Genomic DNA, 13,290 nt, shown 5'->3' on the forward strand with positions numbered 1-13,290 from the left:
ACTAGATATCAAATCCGATGGACAATGGTTTGGAATTGGATGAAAATCTGAAATCCGCAATTTAAACAAATTGAATGCCGGTGATACGAAATCAACATCCACCCATCAGCTGCTCACCCCTAGGTTGGGTCGGCAAAGTCAAAGTCTGACAAGAGTCACAAGACCAAATCCACACTGATGCATTTATTAAAGAATTACGAGAAAACGGAGCATCAGTAACGACTAACGAGTTTGGTTTCGTTAACTTGCATATTTTAGGTGGGTTAATAAAACATCACACAACATCGATCAAAAAAAATAAAACATCCCGCATGGCCGGTTAAACATAACTGTAGAGTTGACATATTAACAGACCACATCAATCGTACTCTTTCAACGCAACATGTTTCTATCAATCACACTCGGGTAACTAAAGAAACTTGTACTACCAAATTGGATCATAAAAACGGGTGTCATATGGAGTTAATGTTGCATTTTTATAGGTTTCATAAATTAACGTCAAAAAAAAAATCACGCTCTCTCACACTGCTAAGTACAGGAAAACACAGCAGAAGTAGTCTACAGTACACTACAGGGTTCTCAAGCCAGGACGAGAAGCAGGCAACCAAAATAATAGTAACAGTCTAAGTTCATCACCCACGTTAGCGTACGTATACAAAGTCTGAAAGGTAGAAAAACAAGGGACTACTAAAAATTGGCGGCTAAAATGAATGAAATCATCTCCCCGTATATTTTACTCTAGTCAATCATCTCTGCTTGCCCTGTCTCTCTTCTCTTTCCTGGTTTCCTCTCTCTCAAATTTCTCTACAAAACCCACAAAGTCCAACTAATTTCACTTTCTCTTCACAAAAAAAAGGCAGAGGAGAAAAAAATAGCTAAACGGAGAGATGGCAGCAGTGGTCACACAATCGCCACCACCACCATTAATGGAATTTAACCATGATAGTTCCTGTTCAACACCATATATCAGTGCTCCTTCAAGTCCTAAACTTATTACTCATGATTTATATTTCAGTGCTCCTGCTAGTCCTACAAGTTTTACTTCAATCTATCGAGAATTCAACAAAAACCCAAGTATTAATGGCGTTTCTAATTCTATGGTTCCTTTTAATTGGGAAGAAAAACCAGGTACACCCAAACACAGGCTCAAACCATCAGAAGAAGAAGAAGATGAGGCTGATGACGATGATGGTGAGTTTGCTTTCGATTTCAATAGTCAATTTGAGAAAAGCTCAGCACTTTCTGCAGCTGATGAATTATTTTATGGTGGAAAAATCCGACCTTTAAAACCACCACCTGGAATAAAAATCGGTTTCGATGATGATCGGAAAAGCTTAGTTTCTTCACCTAGATCGCCAATTTCACAAGGAAAGAAGATTATTCGCGACGCGTTCTCGCCGAGGCAAAGAAACAGAGATATTGATCCTTTTGCTGTTGCAATGGAAGAAAGCCGAAAACAAGAACAAGAGCATGAACATGAAAAGAGAGGTAGAAACGAGAAAAGGACCGGTTCTAATTCAAAGAAAACTGCGGCACATAGATGGACTAGATCACTTTCTCCATTTCGAGTTTCTGATCAATTCGAAGAAGATGAGAAACAAGAACCAAAACTACCAACGAATTCATCAAAATGGTCATTCGGAGGTTATAAGAAATGGAGATTAAGGGATTTGTTATTGTTCCGAAGCGCGTCAGAAGGGAGAGCTAATGATAAAGAAACCATTAGAAAATTTGCAGTATTATCAAAGAAAGATGATGTTAAAAGTTCAAGTTTCAGGTCTACTGACAGTGCTGGTTCAACATCTTCAAGAAGAAGAGGAAATGTTTCAGCTCACGAGTTACATTATACGATGAACCGGGCGAACTCAGAAGAGTTGAAAAGGAAAACTGTTTTACCATATAGACAAGGATTCTTTGGTTGTTTGGGATTTAATCCAGCGGCAAATCGAATTGCTAAAGGGTTTAATTTGTAGTGCATGAACAATTCTGATCATTTTACTCCGTGATCTCTCTTTTTTTTTTTTGAAAAAAAACCAGAATGTTATTGAATTCTTGAGTTATCATTGTGTTTGTTGTTTTCTTTATTGTAAAGATCCAAAAAAGAGGAAAAAGAAAATAAAAACTTTGTTGACAATTGAGAGAATGTGCTGGTTGTGCTGTCTAAATATTTACTTTAGAAGCTTAAATTTTGTTTCCTTGGTCAAATTAGAGTGTATATAAAGTGTTTAATTGTCCATTATAATTGATTGAATCTCACATGATTTTATAAAGGAGATATTACTTCTATTAAGTGTTGATACCGTTTCATATAGGATAAAAAGATCTCACCGATCCTGACCATTGGATTGATAAAATGGTATCAGCACTTAGTAGGACTGGTATCCCCTTTATAAATCTTGGAATCTCAAAGAAATTTATAAAAATGTAAAAATGGAGGATGATATCCCATTCCAGTAAAAAGAAAAAAACTCCCTTTCTTTATCAGTAAAGAATTTGGTACTGACGAGTTTTGAATTTAGATCGATGATAATATATCCATTGACGTTATCACTGTACTGCAGTGACATCTTTCCTCCTGGGAGTGAATTATGGGATGGGACTGCAGTAGCTAGCATTGCATTGTGATGTAAACCGAATATAAACTTGGAGATGAAATGATTAAGAGATAAATATGACTGCATTTGGTTATGCTTTAGTGCGACATATTTGCATAGAGGTTCAATAGGGTGTAAAGTGGGAAATTTGTGGTTGTTCAATTCATGGTGTGGTGAGAAAAGTTGGATTCTTATGGATGAAAACTATTGAAAGAAACAGTAGAGGTTAAATGGAAAGGTAAGATATGTCTAATGTAGAGGAGACCCACGAGAATGCCTTAATCATTCATCATTCTGCTTTTCATGGATTTAAGTTGGCAACCCTTTAATCTTCTTGTACTATTTCTCCTGTTTTAGTGGCAACGCACGCTGTTCATGTCCCTTCATTGTTTTTTATGTTTGTTAATATTCCAGGCCAGGGATTAGCCCAATTTCCCTACACTACGTGAACAGTGTATATGAAAAGATTCCTTTCTTGCTTATATTTATTATCATACTAGCCAAGTGTCGAAATTGTTTTGTGATACGTAGTAATACCTTGCAGCTGATGTTAATATAACTGACACTATTACCGTGCATAGAACTTTGTACTAACATTTAAGCAAAGTTACTACCTAAAAACCCTATCCCATAGACCAAGGGCAACAGTGATAAATTGTGAAATGATCACCCAATGACATTGAATTTTAATATGCAGTTGAATTATGTTATATGAATGACAAGATATTTGAAATAATTCCTTCCAAGACAAAACAAAAACCTTGAACTTGGATTTTCTCTTAGAATAGAATAATAACTTGGATCTTGTCTTGCAATGTAACAACATCGGATGTAACTTGTATTTGGATATCCTCTCCTGTGAAAGCTAGTATAATCTCCAAGGAACAGATTTTATTAATTGCTGAGTTGCGGAAACGTGTACCTTAGAATATAAAAAATCAAAATATTCCTAGCAAACAATGGATTATAATTTGCATTATATAACTGAAATTTAAGCCAAGATTATGACATTCTTCCTTTGCCAAGACAAAGAATATGTAGGTATACGCGTGATCAAATACGTGCCTTCAAGTTACTAGCACGTCGCCGTAACAATTTCACTGTACTTGCCTGAAAAGTAAAGATTTGCGAGTATAATATCGGTTGTGTGTGCAGATTAGTCTAACTGAAAACAACACAAATCGCAAAAGTTCTACCCAGAAAAAAACAGAAATGAGGGAAGGGCTAAGGACTAAATGGAACCAAAATGTCAACTTTAGGGTGTCATTATATTATGATCGCGAGAGATTATGAGCTGGTTTAATTAAAAAGAAAAATTAATTTAATTTGCAACAAAAATGAAAGCATCATACATTGCACACAATGATAGTTAACTGATAGCAACAACATTCTTAAAGAATAACAAAAAATTGCTATTGGATACAATATAAAACAGATAAGATTGTGAACACATGATAATTTCAGAAAACTCAACAATAATGTATGCATCATCCTGAAGAAATTGACAATTTACTAAGAGATCATACAAAACAATAGTCCCATCTTGGGTGACCTTATAAGGGGTACCCTATGGGTAGTTCAATTACCTATATACCCTTAATACAATAATCTAAAATCAGTTTTCTAAAAAATCAAAATCAGTTTCCCTTACCATCTCTTCTTCCTCCTCCTCCTCTAGCCGAACTCTTCCCCCTCCTGCGAAAAAAAAATTCATCATCGTGATTAATTGTCGATTCGTAAAAATTTGATCGTCGATTAAACTCAACCACATAATGACTCGTACAAAGAAAATCAGGGACTAGGCAAACCAAATCGTCTTCTAATCCATCAATTGAAGAAGAAGAACCAATTGAAGATGAAGGTATAGAAACTGAAAATCAACCACCAATTGAACCAGAAATTGAACCAACTGCATCTCCAACTCCGGAAATGAGGATAAGAAAGCAAGTTTTACAAACCCAATCTCCTATTTGCTGTTTTTCATCGATTAAATGACGGTTACAGTGTTGGGTTCGGCTCAAAATTGAGTTACGTTTTTAGCCGAATTGTTCTTCACAAAAGCTTCCTGTAAGTTATATGAACAGTTCGGCATGAAATTTCAAGCCGAACCTAGTCACAGATAGAGATGCATAGGGGTTCGGCGTATTCGATAATCATAATATGTGCCGAACCTAGCACATTAACGAGGTTCGGCTATTACGATATTCTCAATATGTGCCGAACCAATAACAATATTTTAACCCAAAAAATAACAAATTGATGTTCGGCTCATCGATTTTCGAAATATAAGCCGAACCGGTAATTATTTTTTTTCCGAGCTATTCAGGATGTTGTTCGGCTTACTATGAAACTTTCATATAAGCCGAACTAGTGTCTAGCAAAAGGGTTGGAATTGAAAATTATAGGTTCGGCGCATAGATGTGAGCCGAACCGTTCATCAATTGGTAGATTCGGCTCATAGATGTGAGCCGAACCTCAACCTGTTTCGCCGAACCATGATTCAAAAAATCTAACTTTTGATAATTGAGAGCTATAGAAGTGAGATTAAGTATAGGATATAAGTGTACCTGTGTATTAGAAGCATTGGGTTCGTCATCAATGTCTTCATCATCTGGATTTGGCTCATAAAAATCATCATCTTGAGTTTCTGTTTGTGTTTGAGCTTGTGTTTGAGTTTGTGTAAAATCATTCTCATAATCTAAGAAATCAGCCATTTCTGGATCATTGTTGTAGTTGATATGTATTTTCCTAGGTTTTTTTAGATGAATGATGACCCTCCTCATCCTCCATTGAATCAAGAATTAGAATTTACTCACTTTCTCCTTCTCTTATAATTCTGAAAATTATTTTAATCACTAAACAAAATATTTAATCACTAATCAAGATTATTAACACTAATACGTAAAGGGCAGATTTGTCACTAAATTTTTTTTGGGTTAAGGGGTTATCTGATTTTGCTATTTCACAACCTTTTTTGTCTTCATTCAGTATGCCTTGGAAGATTTTGGTATGCCCAAAATCATAGTTATTTACTAACTCCTAATTTAGTAAAAACATATACAGGTTTAGTTTTAAAGGTGGGCTAACAAAACATCTAGTACATGTTTATTTCACTGAACCTTCTGGGATGGTTGGTACTACATTTATGACCTTGCCGTTTACTCTGACCAAAGTCTTCTATAAACATGGCCAGACCTCTTTATATCTCACTCTTGATAAGTCAAGAATGGCTGTGAATTTTTTTGGCTAGTTCATGTGAAAAACAACACTTCTTTAAAATATACACAAAACTGTGTGACATAAGCATAAAAGAGAATGGGACCTGTTGTGTAACTGCAACGTAAATTTTGTAGAGAGAGCTTCCGTTCAATAGTTTACTTATTGCAAGATCGATTATGCAGATCTTTACCTGCAGAGGATTATCAATAGATAGTTTCACTGAATTCACTTCGCTAGTCTATTTTGGAATATTCAACAAATTACAAACATAAAGACAGTTAGGTTGAATGTCCACAGTTGTTGATTTAGGGAGGAACTTGACTGAACTGGTGCAGATAAGCGCACTCCAGTTCGGTTACTGGTTGATATTGATACACTGCTACTCTACCCGTTCTACCACAATCTACAGTCGATAATTTTGGTAAAGGCCCAGCAAGGGTTTTTCTCTTTCTTCCATTCGTTTCTTTGCATCTTCCCTGGCTTTAAGTGCAGCTGCTTCCTCTTTAGACACCACTTTCGGTTTCTTTTCCTCTTGCCTCTTCCTTTTATTGACAGCAACTGACGATGAAGCACCTTTAACTGACCTTGATGGATTTAGAGAAGACCCCTGAATAACCAATCCAGGAGCCGGTCCACCATTACTTTTGCTCCCACCTTCTGAAGCTGCTGATAATGGCTTCTTTGAAAGTGAACCTTTCGGTTTAGGTTGGGCTGAGCCTCCTATAGCAAACGCCTCTTCCTGTGTCACCCACTTACCTGGTTCAACCCAATATCAGAAAAAAATCAAACACTGAAAACAAAATAAAATAAGAGACAAAAAGAAGATTCTGTAGAAGCCATGTATTGAGCGAAATACCTATTGCGTCCGAGTAATAGAAGCCCGAGTTCGGGTCATAATAATATCCATTCAGTTGATTGTAGTAATAGCCTGATACACTATCAAGCACCCAGTCTGCAATCATCTGAAGCTATTTCAGTTAACTATACAAAATAAAACCTAAAATATTTCACAGAACATACATCAATACTTCATAAACCATACATCAATAGTCAACAAATGAACAAGGTAACATCCAAAGTGACTAAAAATGCAAGTGAACATGGTGTGTGCGAACTACCTAAATCTGGTCATCCCGGTCGAGCAGCTCTCCAAGTTCATTGATGCAACCTACAAACTAAATTACATGGTAAGAGCTAAGTTACATGGAAGGAATACAACAATATTACAGTAATACCGTTAATCATATGGTGCCTTGAATTAGATATCCAGTCATCACACACTATGAGACAGCTCGACCATGTTGACCTTTGAAGGCATATCATTCCTATCCTTGAGGAGGAATGAGAGCAACCACTGGTGTCCAATCATTTGGACTTCCTGACCCCCATAAAGAATCCAACTGTGTAAAGACTTTCATAATTTTAAGGGTATCTATTTGGGTTATGCACAGTGCACCACACCTTTGCTACTCTATACATAAGGTTTCTTAGTAACAAAAAAGTAAATTAATACAACAATTTCAATGTTTACCACCTCTGGAAGCTGAAGAAAATCGACCAGCGCCTACGCTCTCCTCCTGAGCTTCTACAGCACGAGTATTTGAATCCCTGACCTCTTTAACAGCGGCTAAATCCTTCTGATAGCTGCGTTTAGCTTTCTGGTAAAAAAAAGTCGGAATGAAGGACATACATCAGTTCAACTGAAAGCACACCACAAAATAAAAGATACAACAAGAATATTCTCTCTGAAGAGAGTGGATAGAGATGAAAGTCAGACTCATATAGGGCAATCTTTTGTTTCTGCTTTTGAGATAAACATAGCTAGACTTTTAGGTCAAGGTGATAGACCATATCACATGCAGTGTAATAGTTCTTCACTCTACCAAAGAGGCCACAAACAAAACCTTATATTCTTGGGAACATTTCTACGATGCTACTGGATATCAATACAAGTCACTGGGTGCTGAAACTTGAATTTGAGTAATGGTAAATCACTCATGATCCGCTAAAGCATACATGGCAATGTATATGAGAAACAAAACTGCAAAGTTTAAATTTGGTAAACTTACTGCTTCGATTTGCTCCAGAGCACGTGCTGCTTCTTTTTGTTCCTTCTCCTTGGCGACATTGTCTTTTCGCATAGTATCGAGCCTCTTAGCGACACTATCCTTGTGACGCGTACCAACTTCATGTGTTCTTATACTTGAAGGATTGTTTGAAATATAAATCTTGCAGAAGTCGCACCATTTGTTTCCCTGGCTAACCCAATACTGCAAAGCATACAATTAATAGTTCATTACATGCTTGTCTTACAATAATCATAACTACAGACAAGAATACAACATCAAAGTGCAACCAGATGTCCACTTGAGCACATCAGAATGCATATAAACAAGGTACAGCAATACAAATCTATCAATCAAACAGGACATTTTATCTGTGCTTTCCATCTCCATATTTTCTAGCTGTAGAATAGTTGTTTTTGCTTTAATGACAGGTTCCAAGCACTATTATACTTCATCGACACTGGTATGCTAATTTCGGCTTCAACAACAAACCAATTCTCCCTAACTTATGAGCGTCACAAATCTAGTTTACTCAATCTATGATATGGGATACTAATAGTACCAATAATCCTATAGGGTGTATCTTCTAGCATATATTAGTTAGGTTTTGTTATTCCATGTTTTTCAATGAAATCTCCTCAATGTGATTTAGGGTTATTCATCAATTAGGGTTTTCTAAATTTGTTAGACATTATGTGTTCTGCATTTTACCAACTATCGTTAATTATAATTTGATCTAAAACTCAGAATTTGATGCGTTTCGAACTTATGTATAACGAATTAAAAGCTTCTATGAATAAAAGGAGATAAATATGTCGATAGACGGATAACAGAAATTTACCTCAGTCATGATTGCAACCGGAAGCTCCTGTGCTGAATTCGAACACCCTGAATAATCAGAAGGAGGGTAAGATCAAGACTTGTGCAGGCAGAAGATGAAATTGAATAGCTTTTAACTCCAAAATAATGTCTTTGTGGTTTTTGCTTAGAACCCTGCATACAAGACTTATACGGTTCTGCAGCTTTTAAATCCCGTTTAAGATTTAAGATTAAGATTAGGAATACGAGGTGTAAAGTAAAGAAACCTAGTACCTAAGGCTGCACAAGACCCGGATCAGAAGCGGTGATCCGGCTTGGAACCGGAAAACCCGGATCGGAACCAGACCGGTAATGGTCAAGGCGTTACAGGTAACGGGAACGAAAATTAGAACCGGTATAGGAGTGGAAGGTAACGGTTTTGAACCAATTTCCGTCAGTCCCAATACCTAAGACCCAGTTAATCTTATCTCTTGATCTGAATATATATCCTAGTCGTTCATCCATATGTCATCTAATCATATCCCTTCATTTTATGTTAAATATATAGTCTCATCTCATCTCCCCTTCATTTCTTCTTTCTTTCTTTTCCATCCCTCGACTCTCTCTCTCTAAGAAGAATTAGATATGCTACTGTTGATAGGAGCAAAGAATATGGGGTTCTCGGTGGTGTTTGATGGTGAAAAATCAGTGAAGAAGAGAATTCATGGCGTTGTGTTCAAACTTCATAGAAGAAATCGATTAGGGTTTTTGTCGGGATTGAGTTCGATTCAAGTAGAAGAAGGGCCTTTTCTGAAGATAAATCTGGTTAGAGTTTGTGTTAATTTGTAGAAACAACAAAGAAACTGAATCTGCTATAAGGGAATTGATGACTCGATTTGAAGAACTAGGGTTTTGAATTTGGTGTTGGTGGTTGAGATGGTGTTATTGGTGATGAACACTGTAGGTGTTGGTGATGATGGAAGAGAGGTGGTTGTGCTGATTAGAAGAGGGGTTTGTGTTAGAGCATATCTCGGTTGAACCCACCAAGCGTTAATATGTCAAGTTTGGTTGTCATATTTTAGTGAATCAAAACTCATTTTAAGAGTCGCTTGATTATGTACTAGAGTCAACTTCGTATAGGTTATCTTGAAAGTATTAGGATATGAGACATTACAAGTATTACGAAGACTTGAAGAAGTGAAGAAGAAGAAGCTACAAAGACAACATCATCCTTCCACTTGAGGTTAGTGATATTTGACTTGAACTGTTTCATTCCCTAACGTATCTTTCAAGTCGTGCATATTGAAAACATAACTGCGAAGCATGATTGAACTCTAGATAGACATAGTATTAAGGAATACAATACGAGGTTTATTTCTTAACCATTAAACTTTGTAGGTAAGACATCGACATAATCGTTTAAATGCTATTGTGATTATGTATGGGTATGAGGTGAGGATTTCATCCTAGGAAACAATGTTTTACATGTGTTTTAAGGAAGTAAGTTCATAAACTTGTTTATGAATCGAAAAGGAAATCACCAGGCGTTATTGGTATTGTTATTCATTGCATACCTTGTGAACAACCAATATGTGTGATTTAGTATAACCGCTCATGACTTGTTGTGTTCTTAGTAAAACTATTCACAAAGGCCAGACTTATGTATTGGTATGACTTTTATTAGTGAAACCGATCTTAAGTAATCACCTGAGATGGTATAATCGAGTTGGTGATTTTGTGGTTGACCGAATCTGGGTAAAGGGGAACCGATCCTAGTAAGAGGTGCAACACATCACAAAGGGGAATCGATCCTTGTATGAGGTGCATCAAGTTTATAGCAGAAATGAGAACCGATCCTATGGACATGTGCAACACATATAAGTTAGATACCATATAAATGTGGGGAACCGATCCTAGTACCTAGTCAACCGAATTTTGGAAAGCTAGTGTGACTATGCACAGTACTCACATGGAGGTAGAACCGAAACTTGTTTTGGTAGAACCGTTAAACCCATGATTTGTGATTGAGTGTTCTTGATCAATCACATGGTTCTTGAAAGTCAGATGAACCAATTCTAAACTTGTTTGGAAGTGTGGTAAATCGGTTTCAAGGTTGTAAGTATGAAAGAGGACTTACAAAGTAAGGATGTCGACATACTTTAAACACGTGTAGTAATGTTTATCTTTTATTATTCAAAGTTATTCCTTAATAGCTAAAGGAAGAAAATCCTAGGATCGAAATATAAATAAGTTAAGAATCTTTTATTTAAGGTTGTTAATTTTATTTTAGGAAAACAATAATTAGTAATGTACATTTACTAGTTAAAGATTTTCCAAAGAGATTTTCGGTCATTATTTTGAACAGAGCATTTCCAGGAATTATGGAAACCGAATTTGTGCTTTAATGAATATCTTGAGAATATTTTCAGTTTTGGAAATTCCTTGGTGTCCAAACTTCCTTGTTTATAAATACTTGAAGTATGCATTTCGAACAAACTAATCCTTCGTGACAACAAACTTCCTTGGTTGTGTTGTTACTGGTGTAGCCGCCTATTCGGAGAGGTGAGTAACCTAATTAGGAGAAATATCTTACGGCCGCTCAGTTTAAAGTCTTCTTTGGGATTAAGAATCTCTATTAGTACCATTGGTAGGAAACTAGATAATTGCGGTTTATCTTTTGTTTTAGATTGATTTGATTGACTTACGGTGGTTGAACTTTGATTGCACCTAGTTTGTTTATGCTTGAGAATCTTCTCTTCTGATATAAGATTCACTCAAACTAGATCGAAGTGTCGACAGGGATCTTTAGATTGTTTGTAGATCTAAAGACGATCTTGTGATAATCCATTGTTAACAGACTTTGTTCTGTGTATGATTGATCAAAGAGATTCAAGTTGTTGTGTACAGGTGTTTATTGAAGATCGAATAAGATTTGAAGACAAAAAAGATATTGAAGATTTCTGATTTGGGGTTCATAATCTTTGGTATGCACAATACTTGTTTCGGTATAAGAGGATCCAACTATAATCGGTTTATCCTTGTGGTAGATTGGATTGATTAGTTGTGTAGATCGGCATCAATACAATTCTTTGTGATTAAAAGTATTGATTGCAAAATCTTAACAATTACTTCGGTAGTTGAGAATAAGATAGATCTAAGAACCTGGCGAAGGAGTTTATTTGAGATAAACATAAGAGCCTTTGTCGAACTCACATCACTTGGTTGAAGAGAGTTGATACCAAACAGATTTGTTGTTCCTTTACTGTTTGGAATACGAACCAAAGAAATTGTTCCAAGTACGTGACTTATTCATAAGTTGGAGGCGCGGAAATACATACAGAACTAGGTGAACTATAGGTTTAGTTGCTTGGTCTCAACTTTACGAAGTTAGGTTTAATTTTGTGTAGCGGCTTAATCCTGATAGTATTCAATTCTGGACAAGTCCCGGGATTTTTATGCATTTGCAGTTTCCTCGTTAACAAAATCTTGCTGTGTCATTTACTTTTATTTTCCGCATTATAATTGTTTTATTATAATTAAAATAAATTATACAAACGTCAATTCATATTTACTTGACAAGCAATCCTATTGTGTTTGGTTAAGTCCGAACCTTTTTATCAAGTAAACATACTTCGTTGTTGTATTGTCTCGATCTCGTATCCAAAGACGATCACACAAAGTGTGAACCGATTAGTTGTATTGTCTCGATCTCGTATCCAAAGACGATCACACGAAGTGTGAACCGATTAGTTGCATTGTCTCGACTCAGTCCATAGAAAATCACTTTCGGAGAAAGGACTTATAGGTAGGAAAAGTTTTAGCTTGAGGTATATTTGGGTACCCTCGCCTTTTCAGTTTGATTCTGATTTCAAGATAGATGATGAATTAAAGTTAGGGTTTGAGCAAGAAACTGTTATGAAGAAATGGAATGTGCTGGTGGTTTGGAATCTGGATGCAGAGATGGAGTTGGTGTTGTTGGTTGTGAAGCTAAAGAATGAACTTCAGTGCTGCAGTGGCTTATGGCTGTGAATTGGATTAAGAAGAGTGCATTACAGAGGATGACGAATGAATTTTTATGGCATTAGATGTATGCTTAGGTTGCGATGGAATGAAATTGAAATGAAGTGAGATGTTGTTACTGCTGTGTTTTAATATTGAACTTCCATATTAAGTACTTTAACTTGTTTTAAACTTGTCTTAAGAACATAGGTGGTAATGTATTAAGAACTACTTTTAAACTTTTGTTTGTTATGAATCTTATGATTTGAATTTTTTTATATGTTCAAAGTTATTAGATAAATGTTAGGTTACAGGAAAAAAACCCTGTACCGCCCTTGTATCGAACCGGCATCACCGGGACAGGTACAATTCAGGAATAGGTACATGTAGTCAGAATGGGAACCGACCACTACCAGATACAGGTAGCGGGTTCTTAAAAAACTCGTACCGTACCAGCTCATGTGCAGCCCTACTAGTACCCATTAAAAGGCTGAAGTTTTTGATTTTTAGGGGGTCACTAGATGACAAAATTGGGTCATCAGATAGAATAGCAATTAACAAATCCCCCTTATTCTATTAGTTTTGTTAATGGCTAGAATGCCCTTATTTAATTA

At 36.2% G+C, this 13,290-nt stretch overlaps 2 protein-coding genes across 2 annotated transcripts; one reads left to right on the forward strand and one right to left on the reverse strand.

Moving 5' to 3' along the window:
• The first annotated feature begins 768 nt into the window (after positions 1 to 768).
• On the forward strand, positions 769 to 2,143 carry LOC113289451. The gene has a single exon (XM_026538704.1). It carries the CDS (start codon positions 888 to 890, stop codon positions 1,971 to 1,973), a length of 1,086 nt encoding a protein of 361 aa, XP_026394489.1. The 5' UTR covers positions 769 to 887; the 3' UTR covers positions 1,974 to 2,143.
• A 3,774-nt stretch (positions 2,144 to 5,917) lies between these two features.
• On the reverse strand, positions 5,918 to 8,905 carry LOC113289452 (zinc finger protein ZOP1-like). The gene is made up of 5 exons (XM_026538705.1): positions 8,721 to 8,905; positions 7,883 to 8,083; positions 7,348 to 7,471; positions 6,670 to 6,765; positions 5,918 to 6,569 (listed from the first exon to the last, which is right to left on the reverse strand). Exons 1-5 carry the CDS (start codon positions 8,727 to 8,729, stop codon positions 6,217 to 6,219), a joined length of 783 nt encoding a protein of 260 aa, XP_026394490.1. The 5' UTR covers positions 8,730 to 8,905; the 3' UTR covers positions 5,918 to 6,216.
• Positions 8,906 to 13,290: the final 4,385 nt, after the last annotated feature.

The sequence above is a fragment of the Papaver somniferum genome, chromosome 6, assembly GCF_003573695.1.
Source record: "Papaver somniferum cultivar HN1 chromosome 6, ASM357369v1, whole genome shotgun sequence".
Taxonomy (NCBI): Eukaryota; Viridiplantae; Streptophyta; class Magnoliopsida; order Ranunculales; family Papaveraceae; genus Papaver; species Papaver somniferum.

What these genes read in the sequence shown, in the direction of transcription:
- LOC113289451 (XM_026538704.1), top strand. Translation starts at nt 888, where the DNA reads ATGGCAGCAGTGGTCACACAATCGCCACCACCACCATTAATGGAATTT.
- LOC113289452 (XM_026538705.1), bottom strand. An exon ending in ATTTTCTTCAGCTTCCAGAG is followed by an intron (nt 6,766 to 7,347) that starts GTGGTAAACATT and finishes AGATGATTGCAG; the next exon opens with ACTGGGTGCTTGATAGTGTA. An exon ending in CTATTACTCGGACGCAATAG is followed by an intron (nt 6,570 to 6,669) that starts GTATTTCGCTCA and finishes GGGTTGAACCAG; the next exon opens with GTAAGTGGGTGACACAGGAA.